We start from the raw sequence: 13,432 nt of genomic DNA on the forward strand, positions 1-13,432 counted from the left end.
GTTCGTTTGTCCGTTTGTTCATTTGCTCGCGCACTCTGGTGACACTGACAATCATCACCGATGCTTTCTGCACAATTTTTCTTTTTTTCTCACCCACTCATGTTGCTGGAAAATGCAGTAAAGTTAATTAAATTGAATGAAAAATTTCCGGACAATTTCAAGTTTTCTGTGTTTTCCAGGCTGCTAGACATGCTGCATAACGTACCGAGTCCACTCAACAGGCTCCTGCGGCAACCCTTCCAGAAGCAGGGGCTCAAGGGCTTTGAACACTTGCTTGTCACCTGCATCTGAGAACAGCATGGAGGGAAAGACCAGCGTGAATGCCTCAGCCCATAAAAATGAACATACAAACAAAAAAATGCAATCAGTGACTAACTCAAAGTGTCATCATACTAGGCCAGGATTAAAGAACTTTACCTAGGCTTTATATTCTTTGGAACTTACCAACATTTGCAGTGCCATTAAATTTGCACATATATATATGTGTGAAGAAGGGTAAAAAGAAGGACACCGACCACTCAGTCTTCTCCTCATATTCTTCCGTAGTCGGTGTCCTTCTTTTTACACTTCTTCATGATGCCTCTCGACCAGACGGGCTTCCGTCAAAACCTCAACTTCATATATATGTGTGTTTTAAAACAAGTTATACAGATTTCTTTAGAATTGCCTGTGGCAGATAGCAAAAATGCGAATCACTGAGCTGGATTGCTCGAAGAGGCAGACATTACTTGCATAAAGATCAAAATGCTTAATTGACCAATTAGCAAAAATTCAGAAATTAAATTTAGCTAATTATCCTTACAACAAATATTGCAATTAAAGATTACAGCTGGTGAGCTCGCAAGGCATATTCACGTGGAACAAACTCTGAGGTTGACACCAGTTTTGAGGCATGCGTTCGAAAGTGTACGTTGCTATGTGCGTTGCAAAGAGTGCATTGGTATTCCCGAAATTTTTGTCTAGAAATGCATAAAAGCCACTTTGTGAAAAAACTGAGTGGAACAACAGTGCATTTTACAACAATTTTGATGGAACTTATCTCTAAAGTGGTGCTAGTTTCAAAATTTGTTTTGAGTGTATGTGCCTTGGGAACTTGCTGGCTTCAATTCATAACTACAAAATGTGCCCTATAGCAATTAATTAGAAAGATGAATAGTAAAATTTTGCTAATAAACTGTGCATTTTAATTTCTTGTGCAAGTAATGTCTGCCTCTTTGAGCAATCCAGCTCGATGATCAGAAATATGCTATCAATCACCGTGCGATTTTTAACGGTTTCGTATAACTCATTTTATATACATCATAAGGAGCCAACAAACAATGACACCAAGGACAACATAGGGGAAATTACTTGTACTTACTAATTGAATTAAAGAAATGATAAATTAATGGAAATAAAAATGGATGAAAAAACAACGCAGGTGGGGAACGAACCCACGTCTTCGCATTAGGCGTGCGATGCTCTTACCATTGAGCTACCGCGGAGCCGTTCTCCCATCCACTTTCTGGGGTATTTATGTTTTTACAACTAGAATTAACCCTGGGAGTGTCAGCCAGCGCCCCCACTCACTGAGGGGGTATTGGTGAGTTGCTAGTTGGTTAGCCATTGTTGTTTTAAAGGCAGTGCACTTATTGACCTGTGGAAAAATACTGGTTGAGAGATTTAGAATTCATCCAAGTCTCAACAAGTGCGCTGCCTTTAGAACAATAGTATATACTACTGAGGCAATCCTGGCAAAGCAGCAGGGCTGATAATTGTGTAATTCTCTCCTTAACAGTCGATAAATAGTATCTAAGCAGACGATACAGAAACATGGTCATGAGTAGATGTTACGCCAAATTACAGTCCATAGCCTCTGAAGATCTACAGCCCATCGTGGGTGTCAGCTAACCTCGGAGGTTTTGCCGAGGTGCCGTGCTGTTTCTTAATGTTTCAGGTTATCCGTCATTTTAAACAAGCAGTAATAACTACTTTTTTTTTTCAGTTTCAGTACCAAAAATTTGATTTTTTGCAAGTTTTTTGCAATGCAGTGACTTAAATTTCAAACAAAATTTTGCACACAGGCAGCTCTATATCTATGCTATCTAGAACTAGGATTATTACATGGGCCAAAATTTCTTTGCCAGTCAGCTTTTAATACAAGCTTAAACCAGACAAAGAGCAATGGTTGCACAAATGGTTCCTGCAGCTTTTCTGCATAGTCATAGTGACCCGCGCAGAAGAACCAGCACAAAAGCTACACGAACCGAGATATAGGACAGAAGATGTGGGGGGAAAATGCGACCATGTACCCTGCCTGGAATACTTTGCATGTGCATCCTATCAGCAGCACAATCAGCAGGGTTGTGGTGTGCTCACTGTTTGCTTACGCAATGGCTAAGAACAATAACAAAAAGCATAGTGTGGGTACAAGGACCAAATGATCTACAAACACAGAACTCGCAACAGGAAATGTTCACAAGACCGAAACGAAAAAAATGGTTACTCATGCATGGTGCTGGTAAATAGAATGACGAGCACAACTGCTGTGCTGGCTAGTATGTAATTACTGATGCCAGAGAATGTGAATTATGCAGTTTTCTGTGTCATTCACTTTATAATTTTTTTTTTCAATCTTAAGTTCACTTCTTTTCATTTATTTAATTTCAGGGCCCGAAGACATTACAGAAAGAAGTGGGCCTTAAAAAACATACACATTAGTTGACATGGTTACAAAATTAGAATAAATTAAAATTCAAGGGATTTTGCAAATGGCATGGTTTCAGTGTACAGTAAATTGTTTGCTGCTGTGCTAAAGCAGAACATGCACAGCATGCGACATCTTCGTAAAATTGTGACAAACATTTTGTCAATGTCTTTACACATAGTTAAGCCAAGTGACAAGAACTTTGTGGAATTGTGCAATGACCGTCTTGGCAACTGAACGCCATTTTGACTAAGCAGTAGCACCCCATATTTGTTTTCTTTCAGACATATTGCAGTGCCCTAAAGGAATATTGTTCTAAGGAGGTTATAAAGGAAAAGCGGAAGACGGAGAGTATAATGGAGAAATTGTAATACTCCAGAAGTGGGCACGTACAGCCCCGTCAACACAAGCAAAAGCAAAAAGTACAAAAGATACATTGGTTATGCAGAATCATTTTCCATGCAATCAAGAAATTGAAGACTATGTAATTGCAAGTTCTCAGTACTAAAGAAAGCAATCAAAACGCTATACATCACAAATGAACTGAAAAAATCTTACATGGTACTCTACAATGGTTCTACAGAATTACTTCGATGCAAGGTGTTAGAAGTAACAAACAATAAATTTTAAAAAATTTAACACTAACGTTATGATTGTAAAATGAAAGCACGTAGATCGCACATATCAACAAATTATTCAAAGGACCATTCTAATACACTATGGCACGAGGCAATTCCAATAAACTCAAAAACGTTTTTCGTCCCAACACACACACTGCAAGCCTCAGTGGTTGTGAAGATGATGAGATGCATGAGACAAATGAGCATCTACCAGTGCAAGAACGCGGAGGCTGTCAAATGTTTTGCGTATGAGGCAAAGAAGCGCACAATCCCACATGACCGTAGGTATGCAAACGAGAACACCAACCCAATATCAGTCACACCTAAGCGCTGTTTGCAGTCAATGAAGATGGAGTGCGCCTTGTGGCTTTTCATAGTTTTGAGGGGTTAGGTAAGAGATGCCTCAGCATTGGTAAATTCTTCAAGAGTGACAACAATATGGTGAAGTTTCACTAATGGAAATTGGAACCCTAAAGGTAATGCAAAATCAAATAATTTCTTGCATGCTTGTACACACGTGAAAGATATTTGTGCACAATGTCCAATGGCCACAAGACAGTTTCTGACTGGAACGACTTCAAATTGGATAAAAGTTTATGACTGCAAGCAGTCAACTACATTTAACCAGAGAAATTTTCATGGCCAATCAGGTTGAGGTGTGTCCCTCAACAGCAGTGTCTCACAGGGGTGGACAATGGAAGCATGCCGGGTGAATAAACAGTACATCCCAACAAACGTGATTAGATAATAAGCGTCAGCTCAGTGCAGCAAAACTGCCGTCTGAAAACAATGTCCATGTGAGTAAACCATCACACACATTCTTGCAGACTGTGGTCATGATAACTTTATCACAAGGATATATGTTGACCATGTGCTCTGATCCGGTATGAAGTGGCTGCCAGGGTGAGCCTCAACTTCATTTGTTTGTTTATTTATACTGTCAGCCCAAAAAAGGGCCTTTACCGGAGTGGAAAAAGAATACAAAAAAAAGATACAAAAGCTTGCTACATGTTGAACAAAAAAACCACAATGCAGTAGCAATGGCAGTAGCATCTATAAAAAGTGACACTTGGTGAATAAAGACAAAATACACTTGTTTTATGCGCATCAGAAACAAATACATGCTAAGACGCATTCATATCAGAGAAGATAAGAGTCTCTAAACCAGCAGTAAAAGCACTGACGGAGGAAAATATGACAACTGATTATTCATTTCATTCTTTAATCGCCCTTGGAAAAAGCTATATTTCAACGTATCATTCCGTGTAACTTTGGACTGCATGAATAAACTGTGCCTGTGTCTGAAGCATTGAGCTGGTGAAATTACACGGAAATCAGATAAATTTATTTTAATATAGTTATGAACTTTCAGAAATAAAAAATTTTAATGGTCAAACTTAGTCCTTAATTCTAAAGCGGGAAGGTTTGCACAACTGCAGAGTTCAGTAGGAGAGTGCAGGCACTGATACTTATTAGATATGAATCTGGAAGCAGTCATTGAACTCTGTCCAATTTATGAGGATTAGTAGTATATACTATCTTATCATATTCAAGAATTTGTTGTCGCAGTATCTTATACACCAGGCTTTTTACTCCAGGAGTTGCACTATAGAATCTTTGCCTGAGGCCCCACAGAACCTTGCCTGCAAAGTGTGAGATAAAGCCTGTTTTTGACAGCCTGTTTGATCGCCGCATATGAGAGACCTCGTAACTATATGCCAACATTGCTCTGCTGGCCTGTAATTTCCTTGGAACAGCAAATACATTTGCTTTCACTGTATTTGATGCATGAGCTCAACAGTGTGGTTTGCTTGAATGCATATGAGCATTGTTAATAAGTTTTTACACTCACTCACAACTTGCTGTGGCAATGAAGGGAAAGCTACCATAGCAAACCACTCACACATTACATCACTCCTGCAAGTAGTCCCAAAGTCCCATTCATGTTCATTTAGGCTGGGGAACAGGAAACATAAACATTCTATTTACTACAGCATTTATACAATGGCTTTCATTATAGAAACTCCGGATAATTAGATTTTTCATTTAATTTGATCCCCACCAAGGATCGCAGCTGGAGCCCATACATGTCTATGGGCCAAAACTTTTGTTATTTTGATTCTGAAACTGGCCCTCACCGAACTTGATTGGTCAGCACTACTTGGGCATGATACCCAAATAGTGACCCCAATCGTGAACCCCGTGGCTGCAACATCAGTCTTGGCAGCGCCAGGAGACAGTGAATGTGTCGAATACACATTGCCTGCCACCAAGATTGCCTATTTTTGGCCTCCCCTAGGAACATTTTCAATCACAAACTGCAACTCACAGTGAATTATTACCCATACTTACCTGTTTCTAATGCACACAATTTTCAAGAGGAAACTGGCAATAAAATTTCCCACATTGTGCAATCACATACAAGACCATGTTTTTGGCATTGGAAACAGTCTCCTGTCAGAGCCAGCGCCATCTCCTCGATCACAAGACGGTGACAGAACAAGTTTTCGCATAGGCAGTCAACAACGTCAAGCTGCTTTCAGTATGATTACAAACGCTCATTCAAAAGTTAAATGTTATTTTGCATGCTAAGCTAACGGCAACAAAGTCACGCTCCCACGCATGGCAAACGAACAGTGCGGTTAATCTAGGCATTAAATAACCTATCATCGCCCACACCATGAAGTGCTTGAAAGCGATGACGACTGACATTGCATGTAAATAAATTTCCATGCTGTGAAGGTGAACTTTGCTGGTTTTACATCTTTCTGATTGCTGTAATTGCAGGCATGATACATTTCTCATGTTAAGAAATCAGGTGCGTCGTCCCCCTTAAATCTTTTTGTTAAGAAGCTGAAATGTCATTTTATGTTACGTTTCTCCTTCGGACCCATAAAAACTGAAAAGAAGTGAAAAGAATCCAAACTGCGTTTCACCAGCCCACTTGTTGCCGACGACTGGCTGATGTCACCTTATGTGCTACTAATACCATTCTAATAGTTGTAACGCTTACTGTTGGCATACCCCAGCTCCACAGGTCACAGGTTCCTGTCATTAATTCCACTAATTAAAACCTGTTTAATAGGAATGTGAGGTACTAACGCCCACAGCAAAAGCTTCTGTCTGTGGCATCGCAGTGAGGTCGGAGTCATGGAATGTGCCTTCTGAATTAGCGGATGCTTTGTATTACACGAAACAATACGCTCAATGTTATCCTGCAGAAAACACATGTTATTCACTGTTTTGCTATCTGCTGCATTGTAATATGCTCTACAGTTCCTGCTTTTTTTAATCAGACACATCAGGAGCCCTCCCCCCCAACATCCTGTTTTTTCATTAACACACATCCCTTTCTTCTTTTTGTCTTTACTGTGTGCTCACAACATAATAGGTTTGCCGAAGCAAGTAATGTTCAAGCCTTTCTTTTGCCAATAAAACTGTAAAGAAGTTTTTTATTTCCGTTTTTTTTTTTATAGAAATGAACTGAATGAATGAATTCAGGGGTTTTAGGTGCCAAAACCAAGATTTGATTATGAGGCACGCCATAGTGGGGTACTCCGGTTTAATTTTGACCACCAGGGGATCTTTAACGTGCCCCCAATGCACGGGACACGGATGTTTTCGGACACAAGTGTTCTTGCGACCATCGAAATGCGACTGGCAGCTGGCATTTGATCCCACAACCTTGTGCTTAGCAACGCAACACCATAGCTGCTAAGCCACCGCGGCAGGTTGAAATGAACTGGTTAAAAAAGGACTATTTTTAATATATGAATTGGTTAGTTGCTTTTGCGTACCTCTTTCTAGAGAGCGGTTTTAAAGATTTTAACAGCGAAGCTGTTTAAGCCAGCTGTAATTTGTGGTGCGTATCAAGAAACTACCAAGAAAGAAAATAAAATAAACTTTCATGCCGAGGTGGGATTCGAACCCGCGTACCCCCGGTGTCAAAGCGAACGTCGTAACCACTAGGCTATACAGCCACGCTTGCAGAAGATGCATTTATGCGAACCATATATTGCGTTCGAGCCTCGTCGTCTTCGTCCACAGCTGACGCGTTCATACGCCCGTGCTCTACGAGGTGAAGAGGGTTTGCGCACTATGAGAGCGAGAGAGAGAGAGACGCATTCACGGAGCGGGTCTCCTGGAACGCAGTATCGGTGTTGCAAGCTGCGCTATGCAATGCGCAGCGACGGCTCTAAATCCGAGACGCGCGAAAAGAAATTATCATCATCATGATTAAGAAGATGAAAAGTTCGCGCACACTTCCGGAAAATGCTGGGCTATGGTCGCCCAGCTTCCCTGTTTCAAGCGTTGCGCGGCCGAGTGCAAGGTTATTTTTTTTATCTCTTTTCTTTTCTTTTGGTTGCTTTGGTCTGTGAGCAACCACACTATTTTTCTTTAACCTATTTGTATGTGTTGGTGGATTATTGTTATGTATGACCACTGTTTGCTTTGTCAAATGCGCAATATGTGCAAAGGACATTTTCTTTTTTCTTTGCACTTTTCCATTGAGTTAGTTACTATATTGGCAATAACTTATGCAGATTTTTACTGTGTTTACAGAAGTTTGGCTGTTACTTGCTGTCTGGGGGGTAGGGGCCCGTCAAGCTATTTGCAGGCTTTTTTTCCTGCCTCCTCCAAATGTACACGTAAAAATTCAATAACTGGGTAAATAAATAAATAAATAAATAAATAAATAAATATACTGCACAGTGGGTTATGAGGGACACTGCAGTTTCCCTCATAACCCAGTGGCAGTGGAAAGTTAAAAAAAGCCAGTGAGCCATCGCGGCAGGTTAAGCTGAATCGGACAACTTTCACTGAAATAGCTCTCCAAACGACCTCCCCACAGTTGTCATACACTGTTTTCTAGAGAAGTGTAATTGACTTCCCGGCCTCAAGCAATCAGAGGACACGAGCTGCAAATGCACACCTGCAAAAAACAACTGCGCTCAATGCATAGGCCGGCACTGTACAGCAGCTGTTTCGAGATGCCCTTTTGTCTCATTTTGTGTTCAGGCAGACAAACAGGATGAGAAAAGAGCAATTCGAGAAAAACAGGAAATAACATCGGCACCACAATAACAAGTGGGTGTCCTAGAATGCAATCATGAACCAAGAAAAAAAAGAATGGAAGGGAGTTATGAACTACAGAAGTTCAAGCCAGAGACCCAAAACTACAAAAAAAAAAAAAGTTCTATTCCCTTGCAAACAAGACCTCTTGAGCTGCAGCTTTCTGTTGACTTCTTCACAGAAAGTCTATTGAATATCAAAAATCTGGTTTCTTCACATGGTTGTGACTAACAAAAAAAATGTTGTTAATCTTAACCTAGTCACTGCTACATACGCCTTCCAGACAGACACATGTAAATTTAATCTGAATTAAGTGAGTCATCTCAATGACATTATTTAAGGTAATTACATATGAAAACTGTGATGAAATGATATTATCGAGAATCTCTGGTTATCCTACGAGTACTTGTGCATAACAGCTATGTCAATGAGTTTGTTTATCCTTGTTAGAGTCGCAACACTCCTTTGCATAAGACGACCTTCAGCTGCATAAAAATGCTGAGAGTCCCTGGTATACTTTGTCCCCTACACCTCACTTGCTCTTACCTGACCTCAACAGAATGCTCAAGACAGAGGTACAAAGAAAGATGGAGACTTAACGGTTTTAACAGTGGTCGACATTCCTTGTACGGTCACTGTTAATCACTGTTTTGTTTGGATGCCACAGAGAGCTGCACACAAGTGTTCTTTCACTAACTGGGTGGCTGCCTTGCTAACATGCGTCACATTGTGCATGTGGCAGTCAGTTGAATGTCACCTCCTGCATCTTTTCCGCCTAAATCACTGTTATTCGATTAAATGGACACTCAAGAGAAATGCTAATCAAACTAAATCGTTTGTTTGCACTTTTGAGAAAGCAAATGGGTCATTTTAATGAAAACTAGAAGTTTGGCATGCCAATAAAGAAGCACAAGAGTAAAACATGGTTCATGATGCCACAATCAGATTCCAAAAGCAGTTCCATTGCAGCAATAAGCTTTGCCTGATTACCGGTTGATTAATAAAGTAGAAATTTAACTGAATTAAAAAAAGTTGGAAAAATTCAACTTGAAAACTGAGCCTTTTCTTTTTCTACCAGGAAAAATTGTAGTACAAATTTGAGATGAGACTATTGAATACAGGGTGCAAGAGTCACTGAATCACTGAATGATATCACTGAATGATTTTGGTGCAACAAAAATCTTCCAGTTATGTTAGAGGTACTACACAAAAAAAAAAAAGAATTTTATGAATAACACACACAAATAGCTTGCACATGGTAAAGAGAGCATGGCGTACCCAGAGAAGAGTGTTAGTGACACTGCACATACACCAAGCCGAGCTCTTTTGTCTGCCAGGCAGACAGCGCCTACTAACTCTCGCACCACAGTTTCTAATGTTCCAGGTTGAGCACAGTAAAATACACTGTGTCCCTCATAGTGAACAACTGCTGCAGCTTGCCGCAAACAATTGCAACAAAAACAGGTTTCTGCATGTGACCAGCCTGTCCTGTATGAAGGTACCTTGGTCTGGACCTGGCCATAAGCCGCAGACAAAGGGAGGGCTGAGTGGTACGAAGAGCCTGTGCCTTAGTTTGGGTTGGGTAAGGGCACTGAGGTTGGCCTGAGCCCATGGAGAGCTGTTAACGCACACTGGTTAAGCAAACCATGTCCACGGAACTATTACATGGCAGTCTGCTGCCTACATGCCGTCTTGCATTGTCGTGGCTCAATTTTTATTATTCTTGCTCGGTAAAAAACACAGAGGATTCACAGGACCAAAAATGAGTAACCTACCAGCGCAGCCTGATTTAGCATGCGACTTAAACGTCCCTCTAACACTGCGTATGAACTTTACCCGAGACTACTTAGCCTCAAAGGACATCTGACCTGTAGTGGTAGCTCAGTAGTAATGGTTTTGCTGCTGAGCAAGAGGTATAGGCGGGTCTGATTATCAGCTGCATTCTGACACAAGTGAAATGCAAGAATGGTCTTGCACTTAAAATTTAGGGGCACGTTAATGAACCACTGGTAATTCAAAATTTATCTGAAGCCTTCCGCTATGGCATAGCTCAGAGCCAAGTGCAGCTTTAGGATATTAGATTCCATCAGTCAGAAAACCCTGGACAGTTCAAGTGATCGATGTTCCTTGTCAAGCATGCATCAAATTAGAGTTGTGCAGCCAAATGATGCGCATGAGTAGTATGTTGGCTGTACACTTTCTCAGAGTTATAAATTCAAGTTTACACTCTCTTTCAGAATCTTTAACCACAGCAGCAAGAAAGTTCCTTTCAGTTAATTTTTTTATGATACTCACACGAAATTAACACAAAATGTTTGCATCCCAACAAGACTGGCTGACTAAGGTCTCATATGAGCAATTTGAAAATGTAAAGGCAGGTCGGAACAAAATGTAAACAGGACAATAAGGACCAGCATATTATCTTTCATGCATAACAAACTGTGGTGTTGAAATTTTTGGAAAATGGCTGCTTTGCTCGAGCCAGTCCCAAACGCAGCTTCTGTGAATCAATATGACACCGTTACACACAAAAAAAAGAAAATGCGGTAACGCTAATATATGGCATAGTTTGTTCTTTCATGATTTCATTTCACTTCAGCTTGCCTAACATTAAAATCACCTTAATCTATGATTCTAGCCAAAAAATTTTAAATCCAACGAGAATAAGACAAGAAGTTCAAGTGTATTTAAGCATCATTTAACGAAAAAAATTATTTTCATTTAGGTGAATTACACTGTGGCCGAGTCCATCGTAAACTTATGACTGGTGGTCTTCAATGAAGCAAGGGCATCTAAAGCATTGGTGAAGCTTGCACATGTCTATGATGCTGAATTGGCTTTAAAGAGATGTCACGACACCATCCAGGACCAAAGAAAGAGATGGGAATGGTGTCAGGTCCAGGAACTCAAGCCTATCACTACATTTTTCTTTGCTCATACATTTGGTGCCTTTTCTGTATGGTGCATCAATTACATAAAGAGCAGTTAGTGAACTCACACAGTGTTATTCGCTAACTACTTGAAAGATGATGCAACATTCACTTACATTTATCGAAGTCACTATTATGGCATATTAATTTCATGAATGAAAATGTGTCGACTTGAGAACGCTGGTCATTACGAGCCGCAGGAAATAAACACCTGCACTGTGTCCTTGTGTACCTGTATGGTGTTTGTCACCTAGCTTGCCTACACAACACAAGCCAGCAAGGAAGGAAGGTTACTCATGCAAATAGAATTGAGACTGTCTTGGCCCAGATCTATCAATTGAAGGTTGAGTAAGAGAATGTTCCCGAAAGTGGGAAAAGTATGCTAGGAGTTTGGCCCTTCGCAGGCATGCTGTTCACAGATAACTAGGACCTGCAGAGTTAACGACACACACACACAGGTGTTCCTTATATGGCAGAAAATGGTTTGCGAATGATTCTTAGCACGGTTCCATTTACTGTCTTGCTACGAGAGATGGTCGGCGGGGCAAGCTGCGACCCAAACTCTGCATTTCCGCATGCCGAGCTGGTCGGCCTATCACCGCGACGTTGTAACGGAGACAAGAATCAGAGGACGGTCGTACGCGTCGCGGTGGCTTACGGAACAGCTGATATCAGCCTATATCACTCGTTTTATCGCTCCAGTTTAGCGGACATGCGTGTTCCAGCTGCCACCGGCTGACCATATGAGTCCGCGAACCGTTATGAAACCGGTTTCCGTCTTGGGGCAACCGCGGCCCGCGGTGCCGAGCTTTGATACAAGAGCACGTCCGCGCTCGCGGAACTTGTGGATGCTTACACGTGACGATCGGTTTGCAGTTCATTCTGGGCACGGCCATGCATCCCAGGGCAGGGTCACAGCGTTGGAAGAGCGCTTTCTGCTAGCCGCGGATCCAGCGGACACTGCATCTTCGAGGAGGCGGTGACGGAACGCCGTCGCGCCACCGACAGCGAGTTGCGATCGCGTGTCGTCGATGGCCCGCGCTGCTAGTTGCCGGCTTTCGTCCGGCTGCTTATGCATCCGATTTCGGGGGTCCCGCCGGTACGCGTTACACCACCTCCTTAACTAACGCAGAAGCGTCATTACGCGTTACATTACACCACAGCAGAGGCTTCCACTTTCGATGCACGATCAGCCGCTCTGGTAACGGCTAACGGCCTGCGTTGGCTCTCGCCGGCTATTTGGATTCCGAAATCCAAAACTAAATCAATTATGAAGCCAAGACAGGACAAATTCGCCGAAACTGTTTCGTTTTGTGAGGGAGGAGGCAAATGAGAGACGCAAAGAGGCTGTGCAAAAAATAGCGTCGAGGGGTAGCACAAACTAGGAGCTACAAACACTACAGGCATAGCGAAAGAAATTCACATCAGACCAGTGATCAGACATAGCAGTGAGTTGCATTGTGCGCACGTACCGGCAGCACCCAATACTGTGGGCTGGGTAGGCACACCCTCCAAGCAAGAGGAGTAGTGAAGTGCAACATCTCGCGTTGTGGCGGTGTCTTTTGCGTCTACGCGACTAGATCAAATAACCACTCAAGGAAGTCACACCAGACGCTACGAGAAAACTGTGGAAAGGTGCCGAACGAGCGGCTCGTTGCGCTCTGTGGTTTATTTTAGCTGCTAGTTCGTCCTTCTTCAGCCCAGTGTGTGTGCAAAGAAACTTCACAGTCGCGAACTACTGAGCGGCATAAACCCCCTTTGTTGCTCAAGTAGTATGCAAGCGCTCTGTAGACGCATCATGTGACGCGTGCGTCTGCTACCGCCCGTACCATAGCCTCCCAAAGCCATAGCGTCCTATGCCCGTACGCTATCAGCGCCGCTACGGCCGCAGGAAACGGGCGTTCCGCTTTCTGCCGAGCCACGCAAGCGCCTTCTCAAACGGCCGCGCTCTTGCCCCTTTTTCCTTCGCCCGCCTACCTTCTCTCCCATTTCAGGAATGGCTGCGGTGGCCGTGTAGGAATTCGAATTACTGTATTACTCGTGAAATCCATCAATCCATCGTCAGGCTGCCACTTAACTGAAGGCGCGGTATACTTGAGGTGAGCTTTACAACCGTCCCGACA

The 13,432-nt window shown here is 42.3% G+C and overlaps 2 protein-coding genes across 2 annotated transcripts in view; one reads left to right on the plus strand and one right to left on the minus strand.

The window, feature by feature from the left end:
* Positions 1-12,531, minus strand: part of LOC119462276 (trafficking protein particle complex subunit 10-like) — a 98,342-nt gene extending 85,811 nt beyond the window's left edge. The window contains 2 exon segments of the mRNA XM_049672915.1: positions 206-287; positions 12,166-12,531. Of these exon segments, the coding sequence (XP_049528872.1) occupies positions 206-287; positions 12,166-12,205 (122 nt within the window). The 5' untranslated portion in view covers positions 12,206-12,531.
* A 721-nt stretch (positions 12,532-13,252) lies between these two features.
* The window catches only part of LOC119461566 (baculoviral IAP repeat-containing protein 3), a 39,912-nt gene continuing 39,732 nt past the window's right edge, over positions 13,253-13,432 (plus strand). Inside the window, exon 1 of the mRNA XM_037722912.2 lies at positions 13,253-13,408. The gene's annotated coding sequence lies outside the window, so the exon portion shown is untranslated. The remainder of the gene's footprint in view (positions 13,409-13,432) is intronic.

Source organism: Dermacentor silvarum, chromosome 8 (assembly GCF_013339745.2).
Source record: "Dermacentor silvarum isolate Dsil-2018 chromosome 8, BIME_Dsil_1.4, whole genome shotgun sequence".
In the NCBI taxonomy this organism is placed as follows: domain Eukaryota; kingdom Metazoa; phylum Arthropoda; class Arachnida; order Ixodida; family Ixodidae; genus Dermacentor; species Dermacentor silvarum.